Below are 16084 nucleotides of genomic sequence, written 5' to 3'. Positions count from 1 at the left end.
TTCTGATGTCGGGGGAAAAAAGGAAAAAGAAAAGGGAAAAGAGGAGACCAGACAAAGAAAATGGAGCCGCGAGCGATCTTGTATCCAGCCTGAAAACTGGGGGGTTTTGTGTGGGAGATATTTGGAGATATTTGCTACAGTAGGTACAGAACGGCGTTCCCTATGGAGTATGGGGGACGGCAAAGACAGAATCAGGATGATGCTGATAGTCGACTGCCCCTTGAGGTCCTTGACCAAGAGGACAAATAATAATAAATTGGGTATTATTATCGTTTTCAGAATATTATAATAGCAGAGATGCAGCCATAACAGTACAGTAGCAGTAGTGGCAGTAGTGTGCAAGTGAACGAATGGCTTCTTTCATTCCCATCATCATTGGCAGAGACCGCGGGTCCACCCACCTTCCAATTCTCACTCGCACTGTCTGGACCTGTGAAATCTGAACTCGCGAACGCTGGCTCTGTTTCGAGGCTTGGAGCCGTCTGGATTCTGGATCATCAGAGACACCACTCAGAGTACTACTGTGGATAAAGCTTCCAGCTCCAGTCCAACACTGACTGCCCATGAACAGAGTTTACCTTGCATGATAGGCGAAGTCTTGGGAGACTCCAGGAATCCCAGTTGGCAGTCAGGTACCGTCCACTAGTGTTTCATTGACACGAGGCTTTTTATCCAGAAGATTCCGGTCTCCGAGGAAAAGACAACGACAGCAGCAAGAGCGGCGCTGATCAGCAGCAGGATTGATCCCCTCCATCGCAGCCAGTCACAGACGACGGTCTCTGTACGGAGGCCTCTGGCGGCCGCCGCTGGCCGGCTGGCGAGACCCCCCAGAGAGGTCGGCGTAATTAGTCGTGAGTCGTGACCGTCTTCTTACGAAAGACCAGGCCCGCATCAGGTATTTTCTTTTTTATTTCCTTTTTTCTGCTCTCCGACACTCCGAGATCTTCTCTGGCTTCTTTCCGCAGTTAGTCCAAAGTCAATCAGCGAAAAAATGACGATTTACGCACAATCTGGAAGGGAAGCAACCGATCTGACTTGCTGCCGTCAGCCTTGTTCCCACCGGCGCAGACGCCAAATCCACCCCTCCCGAGGCCCGCTGTCAAATCAAAAGGGGCCGAGCGAGGGCCAGAAAGCACGCCCCATCGAGCGCCAGGTCCCTCGAATCAGCAATTGGTGCGAGCCAGATGACGATGCCACCCTCCCATTCACATCACGGCCACTTCTCCTTGGCCGCTTCTCGAATTAACGCGAAACGCCCTAACGGTCACCCTGCAACCCGCAAGACGATGATCCTGGCCGTCTAGAGGGGGAACAACAGGAGGCTTGAAATATTGAGCGAGGACAGAACGCACTCAGGAAAAAGGGTCAAGAAACGATGGGAAATGGGGAATGGAGAGTCATCCTCGCGCAAAGGCAGGCTGTGTAACGCCGCGGTCATTGCCAAGTGGCTGTTGAATCACCGACATCTTTTCTTTCTTTCCCGAGTTCCTGCTGCCTCCCGATGGGATGGATTACTTTGTCCATCGTTGTGAGCGTGTAAGGTCGAGTCATCTGGCGCTGTCACTCTGAGATTCAACCATGGGCGGATGGGCTGACGGACGGCGTTTACTAGCAATCCACCACCAGCCTGTCAAGCGTCATCGTCGGCCCCGCATAATTCTTCCCTCAAATAAGACGTCGATGCCCATCTTTAGTGATCCTTGGCATAAGGACTCGATCAAGCAGTCCAATATCCCCAGCGATAAGATTCTCAAGCTACAGGATGTCCTCGTGCGATCCTTCCATGTGAAACAGGATCAAAGGCAAGCATTCCCTGCTGGAAATCTTCCTGATAGGCCAGTGAACCTATCATAGTTGAGGAGCCTCGATTTCTTCCGTGTACAACGGCCAACAAGTTGCATATTTAATTCATGGTCATGAATGACAGGCAAACTTGTGCGACTCGAGCTTCCTGCCTGCAGATAACGGACAACCCTGGTTGGACGCCATCGAGTCTCATTCCGCGAAGAGGGGTTGAGGTAACCTCGCTCTATCAGGTGTCCGACTCAGTTCGAGACACGCTGACTATTATTTTTTATACAAAGTACAACCACACCCAGCTCCAGCAGAGGCGAGCCTCGCTCGAGGACTTGATTTGAGAAATGTCTTACCGAAACGGTGCTAGCGGGGCGTCGTAAGCGGGCTCCTCAGACCCAAGTTTTAGCTAGGTGCCTCTAGCGTGAGCCTGGTTGAGCGAAAGTGATGGGACTGGAACAGCCACCATGATCTGATGCAGGGTGTGGAAGCGTTCCGTACCGGCCATTCCAATTCCGACCGCGATGACAGTGAGGAGTAGGAATGGAAGGAACAGTCCACGGAGTACCTCGCGGAGTATGTTCGTCGGGGTCATTCTGAAACACATGTCCATTGATCTGAACGCTGCTAGATTGAGAGGCGCTTGAGTCCAGTCCAGCTTTCGTCGGAAGCTTGCTTCTCTGGGAATGGCCAGCATACGTACTTCGTAACCCTAGAGTACTCCGTGGCAGCTCAGTTAGGAAGGTGCGCCTAATCGACCTCCCTTGAGCTAGAACCTCGCCAGCCAAGGATAAGCCTCCAACCCTCGCGCACGATCAGTTACTGGAGACTGTAACTTATTATTGATCTGAGGTCCGACAGTTCTAACGGCTTACAAGTGTTTTGATTCGACATATCTACTGCAGCTACGGAGAAGAACCTGCAGAAATGATGTTCGCTGGTTCATGCTTCAGGCTAGGAGATTTTTGAGGACATACATCTCACCCTGTCTCCCTGCGATGTAACAAGAGTCGCGCCGTCCGTTCCACATCTGCTTCTTTCCAACGAACGGCGGGGATGCTATGCTCCGAACGCGAAGCGGGACTCACAAAATCCGTGATGGCTGGCGAGATGAGACGGAGGGATCCGGAGAAAAGCACTAACATTTTTGATACGGCGTAACCCCGTCGAACGCCACCTCAGCTCAGTCAAGGCTGTCTCATTGAGACAGCGTTGAGGGTGGGACCTCGAGACGGAACGTTTGCTCTTTGTTCTTTTGACTTTGTACTTTTGACTTTGCTAAACTAGCGCTAACGGGTTTCAGACCTGATCGGCAGCTGGGGATTCATGCACATCACCAGCGACCCAGTTCTTGAAGACAGCATCTGACACACACCCGCAGGCGCTATCCTGGTCGAATCCTTGAAGGGAAGATCGCCAGACACCTGGCACTGTGTCAACATGAGTTCGGTGAGATCATCTGCCCATGCGGACCATTCAAGGCATTCTTTGACCACAAACAACTTATTCCTCGTCCGTTATAGCAATGATATCTTGGCATAATTAAATACGAATTGGGAGAATACGTCTCGTGGTCTGCGATAGCCCAATAATCCTCTTGACTGTTACCTATGTGCGCCTCCGATCATCATATAATAACCGATATTAATCGACGAATGCTAGCGAGCTCGAGATCGCGCGCCGGTGCGGCGACCCCCTATACTGCTTTCGGAATCTCGGCTGGTCCACCAGCCAGTCACTTTGCGTTGTTCACGGCCCTCGATGAGAGATTCCTTTATGCCCCGCAGATGGCTCCACCTAAATACTTAAGGGGCGTCATTCTTATATTATAACTTCGAACAGGTGAGCTAAGAGGTTGGTCGAGCTTCAACGTCTGACGGAACTGAACCCGCCTCGATCATCGGTACGAACAAATGATGGCGGGACAATCCGACCTCCTGCGTTCTCCGTACACCCGTCGAAGCTGCCACGGTCTGTCCGATGACCGAAGGGTAATTTAACGGTGTAAAGTAGGTATGGCAGTCCTTTGATGTGCATAGACATTGCTCCAACAGCGACCAAGGCATTTCCCACCCTCTCTGTTTATCATCCTTAGAATTAATCAGCTTCCGACCCAAGTCGCGCACACGCCATCCGGACTAAAGCAGCCCAGGAAATCCAACTTGACGAGAAATCTTAAATCTCCTTAGGCTCTTGGCATGAGCCAGGTATCATGAACCCTCCGAAATGCATACGGATACAGCAGCAATACAGACATGCTCGGTACTTGCGTTCCCACTCGAGAGGAAATTTTCGTCTACCACGACAGGACACAGCGTGAGGACTGTACTCACGCAACCTTAGCGCCATTCAAAGAGCACAGTGATAGAATCCTGCCAACTGTAGGGAGTGTTGATCGAACTGGCGCGCACAGCACGCAGATTTGAAATAGGCGATCGTATGAATTAGCCAAACTCGTTACTACTCAGCACTATATGTCATAGCCACCAAGCGCTAGCGGAATCACCATTAGGGAGACGAGAGCCCCAAGGTGATTTGCCGCGTTGCCGGCGTGCCGCTGGCCTGTCTCCCGATAAAGTTCAGGCCCGATAATATCCAGTGTGGCTACTCGAGAGCCTCGGCCTGGTTCAAGGGTGAGGGAATTATTCGATTTCCTGTTCTCGCCAAGAACATGAAAGCAACCACAGGGCGACCAAAATAGAACTTGAGAGGGGCAGAATTCTCCGCACCGGGAAGACCCAGAGTATCGCTGCTTAGAGACTCCAGTACGGCGTACTACTGTACACACTGGGTCCCACGGGCGGAAGAGCCGCTTCTGGGGGTGGCAATTAGCATGGAGTCATGCTCATGGAGCAGTCAGCGTGGACGTCTACGTTACAAGGAGCCTATCGGATAACACTCCCGAAATGGAATGGAATCCCAGCTGGGTTGGACAACGGATCGCGACGATATATGCCGGGTTATGGTTTAAGAGAAATCCAAAATGCACGTTCCTTTGCTTAGCGCTCGCGCAGGCGCGACGGAAGGGGCGCGGAGCTAGGGGCGATTACACACAGTCTCCTCCGCTCAATTGCTCTAGCTCTTTGCACTGCTGATCGCACCAGCCGTCTATCTGGTACAATTATCCAGCCAAGAAACGGATAAACACGACGACAGAGTAGGACTAAAAACATACGGGAGATAGCCTGAGCTTAGGAAGGCGGACACTCAGAGCCTTAGCCGCGGGACTGAAAAGTCGAAGGCAACCGGCAGCGCGGCCCCACCATCCGGACAGTACAGACCCATTATGTTTCCATAAGGCTCGTCGAGACTCTGGTCTCTCGAAGAATTGGGACAAGTGGTGTGGTTATGCATAGGCCCTGACAGAAATGTGTCCAGACGTCTCCTCCCAGGTCGAGACCGGGACCGAAGGATCAACAGACATCAGCCAATTTAACCTCACTGACGATGTTCAGCGATTATCCTCTAGGTCATGTCAGGCCAGTCAGGCCAGTCAACCCAGTCAGGCCCTGCTGGTCATGCCTGCTAGCAGGCTTGCAGTGGTTAATAATTCCCCGCGCACTGACACTCACTATAAGCGGGTGATTATCGGATTATGCATCGTTCAAGAGTGGAGCTCAAGGAAATGCCTGATGGTTGGGTCTCCGTCCAAGGCCTTCGACTCTTCGTGCCGCTTGACGGGACAGGTCCGAGGGCCTAGGTCGTTCAACAGTCCCTCTTGAATGCATGAGATCGCTCGTCATATTGATATGGGGTCCAAGATAGATCTAAGCCGAGTGCGACCTGTTTTGGTAAGTGCCCGAGATGGGTATAGTGATTATTGATGTTTCTCCGTGCACTGCTCTTGGGACGCAAAGTGCGGGCGGGGACGACGAAAGCCAAGTCGAAGCGGCAAGAGACTCTCGGCTGGCAGAATTCTTCATTCGTCTCCCAGACCTACATGTCGCAAAGTCTAATTATCTCACCGACAACCCAGCAAATGTGAGCGGTGCCGAAGCTTCGCGGTGATTTTTGCAGAGGCGCTGGGAGACGGATAGATCGAGTGTCGACACTCGACACGGCCTGTATCGGGCATACATGAATAATTCGCCTCTTAATATCGCTCAAGAGACCAGGCTCGCTCCCGATCTGGGTTCTGGACTTTCTTTTCATTTGGTTGAGCACTGTACTCCGGACGGGGAACGGAGCAGCCTACGGAGACGCCAACCGAGACGCCAACCGAAACACGAGCAGTGAGCAGGACAGAGTATCAAACACTGAAATCTGTCAATAATGCCGGTGCTCATCGTCTCATTTAAGAGTGCACTGTGATTGGGCCCGCTGCCACTGCCACGACGACGGTTCGGTTCGCCAGCGGGGAGAGACCTTTCCAAGGCAGTGAGTGAACTTGTGAAAAGGCACAGGTACGAAAACACCTCAAATTGCCGAGGAGGGAGGCCGCCAGTCGTCGTGGTCCCGGTCTAGTCTCGGTCTCGGTCGCGACCTAGAGTCCTCTCCTGTACTAGCAAGCAAGCAAATGAAGTGTACTCTGCCAATAAGCAGGAGAAAAAATTAGAATAGATCGCTCTTGTTCGCGGTCACTTCGAATCATGACAACTATCCATTCCACAAAAGTCCAGCATGTGAAATGGACACCCATCATCATCCTACAGTACTCCAAATTTCCCACCGTTCATCATTTCCACCGTCGAGTCCGGCGGTGCCAGGTGGCCGAAAAAGAAAACATCAGAAAAGAACATGAGAAAAGAAATGTTGGCGAGTTACAACGACAACTGTCTTTCAAGTCCAAACGGACAATGCGGAGTATACCTGCAGTACACACATCCAGCGTGCTGTGAAAGAGGTCCTACGATCCTACGACGGCATTTCTGCAGCTGCAGTAGCGGAGCCTGTAATCTGCAGCTCTGGTGTCTACACAGTGCAAGTGGCTCGGCGAGCCGGCGCTGACCTGGGTCCTGACTCTTTGAGTCTTCACGTATGTGACCAGAACCAAGGGATCCATGCCCTTGCCCTGGCCTATCTATCTCATGCAAGTTCTTTCCCCTTGGTACTGCACTAGGTCATCGATGAGCTATAGTTTGGTTGCTTGGAGGCGCGATACTCTGTACGTACGGAGGAGTAATGGCGGCTTATGCACAGGAACCGAAACGGAGATAACACCTGTCCTCCAGCACTGTACTGTTCATATTCACCATTGCAAGTAGACGGATAGTGCTCGATGAGACCGATGTCGCCTCCTCTCCTCGGCTGATAGTTCAGACACCAAAAGGGGAATTCCTGTCCTGGGAGAAGCGCGCACGGAATTCGAGCTGGAGGCCGCATAGGCGATGGATGTCCTCCAGGGCATTACTCCGTAGTATGTAGGCTGTCATATCACTGGAAGCAGCTCTCACCCCGCCCTCCCCAATTTTCCTCTTTCCTCTTTTTTTTTTCGACCTCTCGACAATTAAGAACAGCAGCACTATGTCCTGACGGGGCACTGTATTTGCATCATGCACCAGCAGAGCCTCGCAGAGTCCTGCTCGGAACAATTCGACAACTATACAGACAGCCAACGGCATCCATCCACCCAGTCACCGTCAGATTCTCCCCTCCTTCTCAGTGTTCCGTCCTTACCTCCCTCATCGCAACGTCATGGCCGCATCAGATTAGTTCCCAAAGGAAGAAAAGGCACATGAGCATACCTCAAGAAGGAAAAAAAAGAGGCAAACACCCTTCCAGCTTGAAGGTAGTGAGCACAGCCAACACGCATACGTCAGTCACGCGCTTACGCTCGCTTACAGTATGTGTATGTGTGTATAGAGTACGGAGACGTAGGTTACATGCGGAGTATAGGCCTGCGCCTAATCCTCATCTCCTTCTCTGGCTGCAATCCCCAACCCTCGACCCTTGGCGCCCGTCCAGCTTACCTGGCAGCCAGACAAAAAAGGGGTTTCTCGTCTTACAACATTTCACGCCGTTTTCCTGAGTGGGCTCTGATTGCTTCGTCTTAGTCAATACGGACATATGGTGATCGAGATATCAACCTCCCGTGCTTTGACAGCTGTCCAGTAATGGGTGGTCGGGTGTTCTGGTTTCGCAAAGTGCAGTGCAGAGCGAGGCTCCTCATGGTCAACTAGGCAGGGAGATGCAGGCCGTAGACATGATGCGCAGTGATCGAAGTACAGTAAGCATCACTTGAGTATGGAGTAGTGCTCGCCTCTATACTTGGGTAAGTGAGCTTCATGGGGATGGGTCTCAACGAGTCCGGATGTCAGCCTGTACTTTGTAGATCGGTCAACACTGCACGTACTCTCTAAGTAAGGGGCCGGTAGGAGGGAGTACAACCAACCCACCTGCATACGTGCATTGCCTACACTCCATGGTAGCCAACGTCTTCCCACCCAGTACACACGCCACCTGCCTATGTACTACGTGAGTGCTGTTGGTGACAAGCAAAACAACAGCGCTTGGGCATGGCTACCTACCCTATCCCACCTAGTACAACAGCTAACGTCAAAAAGGTCATGGGGACTCGACCGGAGTGCAATGCACTGTGCTGTTGTGTTGTACTGTGTAACCTAGGTGCACTGCTCTGTGGATATTCTATAGTGGTGGTTTCTATCTCGTAGTCACAAGGGAAGGTTGGGATCGACTGCCAAATTTCGGATCTTTGTCTGCTGTCTAGTCAAGAAACTACTCTCTACGTGTGTTTGAGGGGTCAGACTGGGCAGATGCATCTCGACTGATGTTTGATGAAAAGTGTGAGGTTGATGTTCTAATGGTTGATTGCTATTGCTGTTCCTGTAAGCACGCTAATATGTACTGACCCCCTACTCCGTATAGCAAACACAAACATGCGAGTGATAACCCCCTAAATCGTACTCCATACGTTCATGCTTGATTGTCAAGCTACAGCCTACGGCACTCAATGGCCACGCTGGCCTGCAATCTCGGCTTTCATGAGTTAACTCTTCTGCGACGATCTTGGCTCGCCTGGTCCCTCGATTGCAAGGGGAGAGTTGTCGCTCTCGTCCTCGTCGTCGCTAGAGAAGTCGTCTACGGGCCGCCCGCGCCGACGATCTTCCTCTCGTTGTCGACGGCGCTCTCGGATATACTCTCGATATCTCGCGTCTGATCTTGTTAGAATCTACGGCGTACGGTATACGATAGGTTGGCTAAGAGAGAATTGGGATGTCCATACCTCGAATTTCTTGCGTCTTGACAGCGTAGGCCTGGATCTCCTCCTTTGTCAATACCCGCAAGACGATGACATGGTCCGGTCGCTCTTCGAATCGCTCTTGGCCCGCTTCTAGTGCGGCTGGATTTACAAGTCGGCGGTCAATCTTGGTCCAACGGGCCCCAGGTGGGATCCCCTTCTTGTGGGCGTCCTTCAGGGGTGCAACGCCCTCTCGGACAGGGTTCGGCTCCTCTGGGAACTTATCGCGTGGTGGCTTCAATATACCCTTGGGTGGCGCGTCGGGCTCTTTAGAATCTGCCTTCTTCTGATCTGATTTCTTTTCTGACGGCCGCTCGTGGTGACGGGAGCGTGAGCGGTGACGGTGAGGCTCGTTCTCCTTAGAACTGTCGGAGCCGTTAATCCTCGGACGTACAGATGGCTCTCGTCGGTACTTTTTGAGGTCGTCATCCGATGAGCACTCATCGGACTCGCTCCCCCCACGCCGTCTGGAGCGTCTTCTCGAGCGACTTCGGTCGCGAGGCACTCGGTCTCGATGGCGGTAGCGATCAGCATGCGAACCGAGTTCATAATCTTGGCCTTCTGAGTATCCGCTAGCTAAGACGGCTGTTCCTAGACCACTACTGGACACCGAGGGTGGGGACGGCTTGTTGAAGGGCTTCCTCGCTCCATGGCTGTCTACCGTGTCTCGTTTGCGCGCGTCACTGTCGGGCCGCTTATGTTCACGGTGGGCAAGACGAGTGTCATCAAACTCATCCCGATAGGAAGAGTAACCCTCGTCGTGATCCTGATGAAGGGTAACCGAACGTGGTGAGCGTTGCCGTGCGCTCGCCAGATCCAGTTCACTGTTACCAAAACCGTACGTCGATCGACGCAGGTCATCCCGATGTGCTCTATCAAATCCACGATGTGATGGAGGGGGCCCATGTGCGCGAGGGTCCCTTCGCCCCAGCAAGCAGGGGTCTTCAATACCAGTCAAGCTCAGAGGTCGCTCCCTCCGGGCGTTCCGGTGGTATTGTAACTTGGCCACCGCCTCCTTCTCGAATTGTTCCCGCGGATTGGTGTAGGAGTAGGCATCGTACTTGTCAATGTCCTCGCCTTTCCGGAGACCTCCATTCTGGGGATATCTCCGTCGACTGACGTATGTTGGGTAAGCGCCATAATGTCTTCGCGAAGTCGGTTGTCCCCCGGTATCACTGGCGTAATCATAAGAAGAGTGGCGATGATGCCTATGGTGTCTGGAAGATGCAGGCACAAGGTAGCCGTCTTGGTCTGTAAGAGGGCTCGGAGATCGACCATAGTCAGACAACACCACGGGTGACGTTCTAGAAACTGGCGAGATCGGAGGCACCCCGAGTCTGCCGTGGGAGTCAGCGGCGGATGTCGTGCTGCTCCGTTGTCTGGGTCTAATCGCGTACTCGGTTCTCAACCTTGTGGACTGTCCAGGGTCGTGGTACGTCTGTTGGGAAATCGGATGGGCTTCTAATCGTGGGGCGACTGGATATCGAGGGTCGTATGTAGGCGAGTAAGGCACGTCGGAGCGATAGCCTGTGTAGATCGGGCGGCCGGCAGGGTCATAAGGATCGTAGGAGGAGGCGAGTTGAACTGTGCCCGTTGAGGCACGTAAGGGATCGATCATATTTGCCCTCCCCGGCGAGATGGGCCGGTACCGTGCTGCGGAACTCATCCCAATCTGCAATGCAAGAACGGCGCGCTGGATGGGGAGCGGATCAGAAAGGTCGATGAAAGGATTGAAATGTGAAGTTTATAGGATTGCGCCCTGTCTCGAGAGTTTCAAGTAACCAAGTAATACTCGAAGCAAAAGAAGCTTTGGCACTCCACTGACTATTGGAAGAGTTGAAAAAGCAATGAAGGGCGTTGGTCTGTCAAAAAGCAGCCCGAGGTCGAGCCACCAGATGTGGGGATCTGAGACTGTGGATATCAACACCTGAGACAGCGGCAACTCGCGGATTATTCGAGAAAGACGCAGAGACTAGAAACCGGGTAGAGCCTCTCTGGGTCCAATTAGAAGAATAATGATGAGATTTAGACAGCTCGAGTCTCGAGGGATGAAAGATGACGCTGTGAGGGGCGAGTGGACTGTGGGCACTGCACTACTGGGCGGCGGTGACGAAACGAAAGCCTGACGACTCCACGAATCCAATCTGGCCGTCTGACTGGGCGACAGAGAAAAATAACGAATCAGAGGGCAGGATGTGGGCAGTTTCGGCCTGACGATGAGCTTTAGGTTAACTGAATGAATGAATGAATGATTGATTGATTGATTGCATCCAGTTCGACTTGAGGATTAAGTAGACTGTAGTGATCAAAACACAAGTACCGTGGAAAGGTTGGCAGTTCCCCTTGGATCACGTTACTTTGGATCAGCCATCTACTGGGCAACCGTCCAACTCGACTATCAACTCAATTGTGGATCTTGTTCTCAGCCATATCTTCGACTCAAAACGGATTCTCTCGCAGCGCGCCCGACCCAACCCAATTCCCAGCGCCATCCAGTCGGGTCTTCAGGCCTTGAATATCATGGGGTTTCTTTAGCCTTTCGCCACTCGGTTTCCTACATTCCCCGCTTTCAGGGCGGCCCCTCGAAGACTTGACTCGAGCGTGAAGCCAAAGTACCTTCTCAAAAGAGTATGCCTACTTTACACGTCACTACTTCACATGCACCCTGCGACCGGTGACCGCCTCTTTGGTATTGAGAAGGCGGTGAGTCTGTTGAGGCTCAATTAGGGTGTAATGCACGTCTCAATAGCGCGGAGCCAAATCGCACCTGCTTGGCCTCCTCCGCCAATTTGACCTACGCAGAGGAATCCTGCTGTTCGGGGAACTCCGATATTGGCTTCTTCTTCCAGTTTGATGTAATATTGGGTCCCAAGGCGGACTCACTTAACCCTTTCCGCCTCGGCCCTCCAACCTGGACTGTGCCCAGAAGGTTGAAACTCAGGAAGATCCACGATATTCTCGACTCGAACTGACGTCTGGCAACTCGTGACCCGCGATCTTAGGCATCCACAGAAAAATATGGATTCAAAATATCCACATACAGGGACACTGTTTCCTACGGAAACTTCTACGGAAACCCAAGCCTCTCCCGGGTCCCTGCTTGACAGGGAGTAGCCTTGCTCAGGCTTCGCTTCCTGGCTCGTGACTCCTACATCTCAAACGCGAGATATGAGCTACCCGTTGGCAAAATTCCCTGGTAACCCTTTTTCTAAGAGCTCTTGAAGAGCTCTTGGGTCAGTGCGGCGGGTTCACCCAGGTTTAACGCTTCACTTTAATCTTAAGCATGCAGCGGGTCTAATTCCCGTCCTTTCACCACAGATACGTACCCCTGGGATCAGACTCAGTCAGGGCTCAGTCCGCAGTCGTGGGTGAACACATCTTATATGACATATTGGGACAATTTCTCATACGGCCTCGGAGCAGTCGCGGAAATTGTCCATGAAACAATTTCTAGCCCGCCTCTGCCGGTCCTAGGCGTGATGCTTCTCGGTCTTGACCTCGAAGGCAGACATCCGGCTGCTTTAACATGCAGTCTGGACTGGTTGACGATTTTGCACTTGCTGGGTTGAACGGGGTCGCCGAGGGCTCTGGAACGGGCACAATGCCGTAAATCCCGCGCAATCGTATTTCTTGACAGTTGCAGACACGGAGCTTGTCAGAGACTTGGAGCTCAGCATATCGCGCTTGCCCTATCGTCATGAAGGGCGCTATTGCACTGCCTGCTGCCTAGGCGCCTCAATCGAGGTCACCTGGGAGGAAGATGCCTCGTTACTTGCCATCTATACGCCTATGCGCTATTTCCTGTCAGTCGACTTTTACCTATCGAGAGGCGTTTGCTTGATGAAGCTGTCGCCGAGTTTCAATATCGACTTCGCCCTCGTTGCCTTCATGCTGCGCACAAGGTGAATATGGGTCCTTACCCTTGCTTCGCTCTTATACCTGCTTCGCTATGCTCGTCACACATCAACATCAAGATATAAAATCACGTCCCGTCCATCCTCTATCTCTGTTTTCATCAAGGCTTTCATCTACGTTCTATCCTACAACTACCATCCATCCAACTTCCTCGTCGCTCTAATCCTCAAATACTCTCCCCCCACAGTGCATTCCGGCTCCCTAGACAACATATATTTTCGGCCAACGATGTTGGCCAGTGTCCCATCTGTTTGTGCCCTCGTTGACTCCGTCAGGCACGGTATGGCAGGGTGGTGGAATTGCTGCCGTTGTGGCAACATGAACAATCCTGCTTTGTGCGGGGGCCGTTGTACTGTTTGCGGCCACGCCAAAGACCACACCTGCACCCCTGTTTGAGGGCTCACAGCCATGAAGTTAGGGCTTGGATCTCTCGATGACTCTCGATTCCTGCGCTTGTCTGCTCGCTCTTCAGCTCATATGCATACTCGACAATGCATTTGAGTGTTCTCGACACCTGCGCGCTGCCTTTGCCTGCAGGCTTTATACCGAACACGGTGGCTCTACCATCTATCGTCTTTCGGTTTCTTCTTTCTTAGCTGTCTTATTAGAATTTTCCCACTTTCGGCATGGCCTTGTTACTTTCCATTTTCGGGTTTCCTCTTCCTCTCGCCTCTGCATCTTGGGCTTGGTTAGATATATACATAGACTTCCCTTTTTTTTACTTCTTTAGCTGGTCTTTCTGTTTTCCTGTATCACCGCTGCTGAGCTCATGTTGTTGGATTGCCGTTCTGTTCTTGTTTTCTTCTTATGTTGTATGAACACCCCGGCGTTCGCCGCATACAACTTAGAGTTCTTTGTTTTTACTTCGCTTGCTGAAGTTGCATTGCTTGGTCATTTTGCGATCAGCGCTGGGTTTGATTATATTGGACAGATTTCACGACTATAGATTACTCAATGACAGGAAGCAATCATCAAATGACTCGATCCTCATTCCAGAAAGAGTTGTGCAGAGTAGCAAAACGGGGCAAGGCAGCCCGGTGAAAATGCCGCAGGGAGCAAAAAAATACCGCAGTGGAGAGAAACCGGGGCAAAGAGTGTTCGTTGCCCTTGAATTGAGGCGGTTCTAGTTGATTAGGGCTTTGCCCAGCCACATCTTGGCATATAGACTGAGGCCATGGTCTTACATAAGACCCCCATACTTAGTCCAAATTTGAGTTTAGACTGGGCATTAAAAACCCCCGGGTAATCATCTATGTGATCTACTTGAATGTCTACTGTAATGATGCGCCAGTGTGGCTCTTAGATGCATTCGTGGCTAAGCAGTCCAGGGTGCCCAAACGATTTGGACCCGAGGTCAGCATTCACACATGACCTCGCGAGTGATGTCTGGCCATAGCTATCAAAGCTTACGGCATCTGAGAGTGGCAGAGATGGTATACACACCCAAGGCATAATGGGGCTTTTTGTCGATAGTCAGTCTACCCGCTAGTAATTTTATAAATGTGATAGTACTGCCTGATTTGGGCAGCTCAATAATGCTTTGTAACTCATGCATATGCAGCTTCAGTTCAACCCTTTCTAGACAGAAACGAAGTTCAGCGCCTGAAAATGAAGTTGGTTAGTACGGTCTGCTGGCTATAGCCACAGCTCTACGGCGCTGAGTCTAGAGCAAATGGAGATGGTTCAAGGTCGCTTTGCCGGGATGCCATATGCTCCTAGCGTAAAAAGTATTATGAGTCAACAGAGGCTTTGGCAAACTCTGAAACATGTTAGAAGGCGGGTTAGTCGCCCTGATGGCAGCAAAGGCAAGGACACCTAGCAGGCTGAGAGTTCTTATCTTGCTTAGGGGGTTTCCATAGTATTTCCTACTACTAGACCTCCACTACTTAGTACGGTTGGCTGACAGGAACCTCGCGGTTCGTCATGTTGGTTATCCATCCAGAAACGACTATCGCGAGCATAGAAGATGCCATAATCAGTTAAATGCACAAGGTTACTGGTTAAGCTCTTTTTCAACAGGTGGAAGCAGCTCAGCTTTCAAGCCCCCTACCTGTTAGATGTGACAGCATAACTCTAGCCCTTGTGCAGCTCCCAAGTGAGACAAGCTCACCAACAAAGACACCGAAAGCCGTCTTAGCCCCCTAAGACTAATCAATCCAACACTAAATCCAGCCGTAGCAAACGGATCGCCATAATCTGCAAGATGCAGCGTATCCGTCCACGCCAGTTGCCAAATCCTCGACGGCACGATGGCTATGAGATGGGACGGACAGCGCCGTCATGTGTTGTGTGCTATGTCTCACTCGGGGTCTGATACGAAACATTCATAAGCTGACTCTGGTACAGAATGCCGTACGGGGCCTGATTAGGTCAGTGTGTTAGTACGCGAGTTGTTGGTAGCGGTAATTGCCGGATGGCACGAGGGTCGGGCCGAGGCCGTTCAAGGGTGAGAACCAACATTCCAACATTCCAACATTGTGGACACGGCACACCCCAGAGATATGTATATGTTGACTTATACAGGATTAGATAATATTGGGTGCACAATTCTGTGGTGGTATATCTCTCCGGGCCGCCGCCCGGGTCCTACTTGTGGTAGATATTCCCTGCCAGAAACCAGATAGAGGCAGTGTAGGGCTGAATCATGAATCATGAATGAATAATAGCCTTGTTTATTGTTAGCATGGTTTCTGGCCCCCATTGCGGAGACCTTTGAATAGCTTCTAGCTTCTGGGCTATTGTTGCAGTACGGCCCCTGGCATGACAGGGGTCGGTATACATGCTCCAAGCGCTGGCGGGATCTAATATTAGAACGGCAGACTAAGAATTCTTCCCCTCAGTTCATGATTGTGCGACGTTGGGAATTGTCAACGCCAGATATAGAAGCGAGACTAGTAGAGTTAAAGCCCATTGACGGGGTTGTCGATCTGGATAAAGATAGAACAATTTAAGCGAGGAAGTTCACAGACAAGGAAAGCTAAGTACTCTAATAGCTATGTAGAGGGAGTCGAAGGCGCTATACGCGACTGGGCGGAGAGACAAAGGTACCTGAGTGCTTCGAGTGTTCCGTAGGGACAGGACTTTCCCCGCTAACGGTCGTCCCTCGACGCCCAGCACCAGCATGCCCTCCTACTAACACCCGAATTCAAGCTCTTCCCAGGTCATCAAGATGCAAAA

At 51.7% G+C, this 16084-nt stretch overlaps 3 protein-coding genes across 3 annotated transcripts; 1 reads left to right on the top strand and 2 right to left on the bottom strand.

The window, feature by feature from the left end:
* Window positions 1-2076: 2076 nt before the first annotated feature.
* BDW70DRAFT_75280 (uncharacterized protein) lies at window positions 2077-2632 on the bottom strand. Its single transcript, XM_073744769.1, has one exon. It carries the CDS (start codon window positions 2489-2491, stop codon window positions 2204-2206), a length of 288 nt encoding a protein of 95 aa, XP_073594562.1. The 5' UTR covers window positions 2492-2632; the 3' UTR covers window positions 2077-2203.
* Window positions 2633-8296: 5664 nt separating this feature from the next.
* BDW70DRAFT_138981 (uncharacterized protein) lies at window positions 8297-11218 on the bottom strand. The gene is made up of 2 exons (XM_073737325.1): window positions 8620-11218; window positions 8297-8537 (listed from the first exon to the last, which is right to left on the bottom strand). The coding sequence occupies exon 1, from the start codon at window positions 10656-10658 to the stop codon at window positions 8952-8954; it is 1707 nt and encodes a 568-aa protein (XP_073594561.1). The 5' UTR covers window positions 10659-11218; the 3' UTR covers window positions 8297-8537; window positions 8620-8951.
* Window positions 11219-13177: 1959 nt separating this feature from the next.
* Window positions 13178-13694, top strand: BDW70DRAFT_75229 (uncharacterized protein). The gene has a single exon (XM_073744768.1). The coding sequence runs from the start codon at window positions 13341-13343 to the stop codon at window positions 13635-13637; it is 297 nt and encodes a 98-aa protein (XP_073594560.1). The 5' UTR covers window positions 13178-13340; the 3' UTR covers window positions 13638-13694.
* The last annotated feature ends 2390 nt before the right edge of the window (window positions 13695-16084 follow it).

This window comes from Aspergillus foveolatus (assembly GCF_047715535.1).
Source record: "Aspergillus foveolatus strain CBS 279.81 unplaced genomic scaffold BDW70scaffold_35, whole genome shotgun sequence".
NCBI lineage: Eukaryota > Fungi > Ascomycota > Eurotiomycetes > Eurotiales > Aspergillaceae > Aspergillus > Aspergillus foveolatus.
The sequence above is the reverse complement of the archived record's forward strand: the minus strand, read 5'-3'. Positions and strand labels throughout refer to the sequence as shown.

Bases quoted from the DNA above. Each gene is read 5' to 3' on its own strand.
- BDW70DRAFT_75280 (XM_073744769.1), bottom strand. From the start codon at position 2,491: ATGCTGGCCATTCCCAGAGAAGCAAGCTTCCGACGAAAGCTGGACTGG.
- BDW70DRAFT_138981 (XM_073737325.1), bottom strand. From the start codon at position 10,658: ATGAGTTCCGCAGCACGGTACCGGCCCATCTCGCCGGGGAGGGCAAAT.
- BDW70DRAFT_75229 (XM_073744768.1), top strand. From the start codon at position 13,341: ATGACTCTCGATTCCTGCGCTTGTCTGCTCGCTCTTCAGCTCATATGC.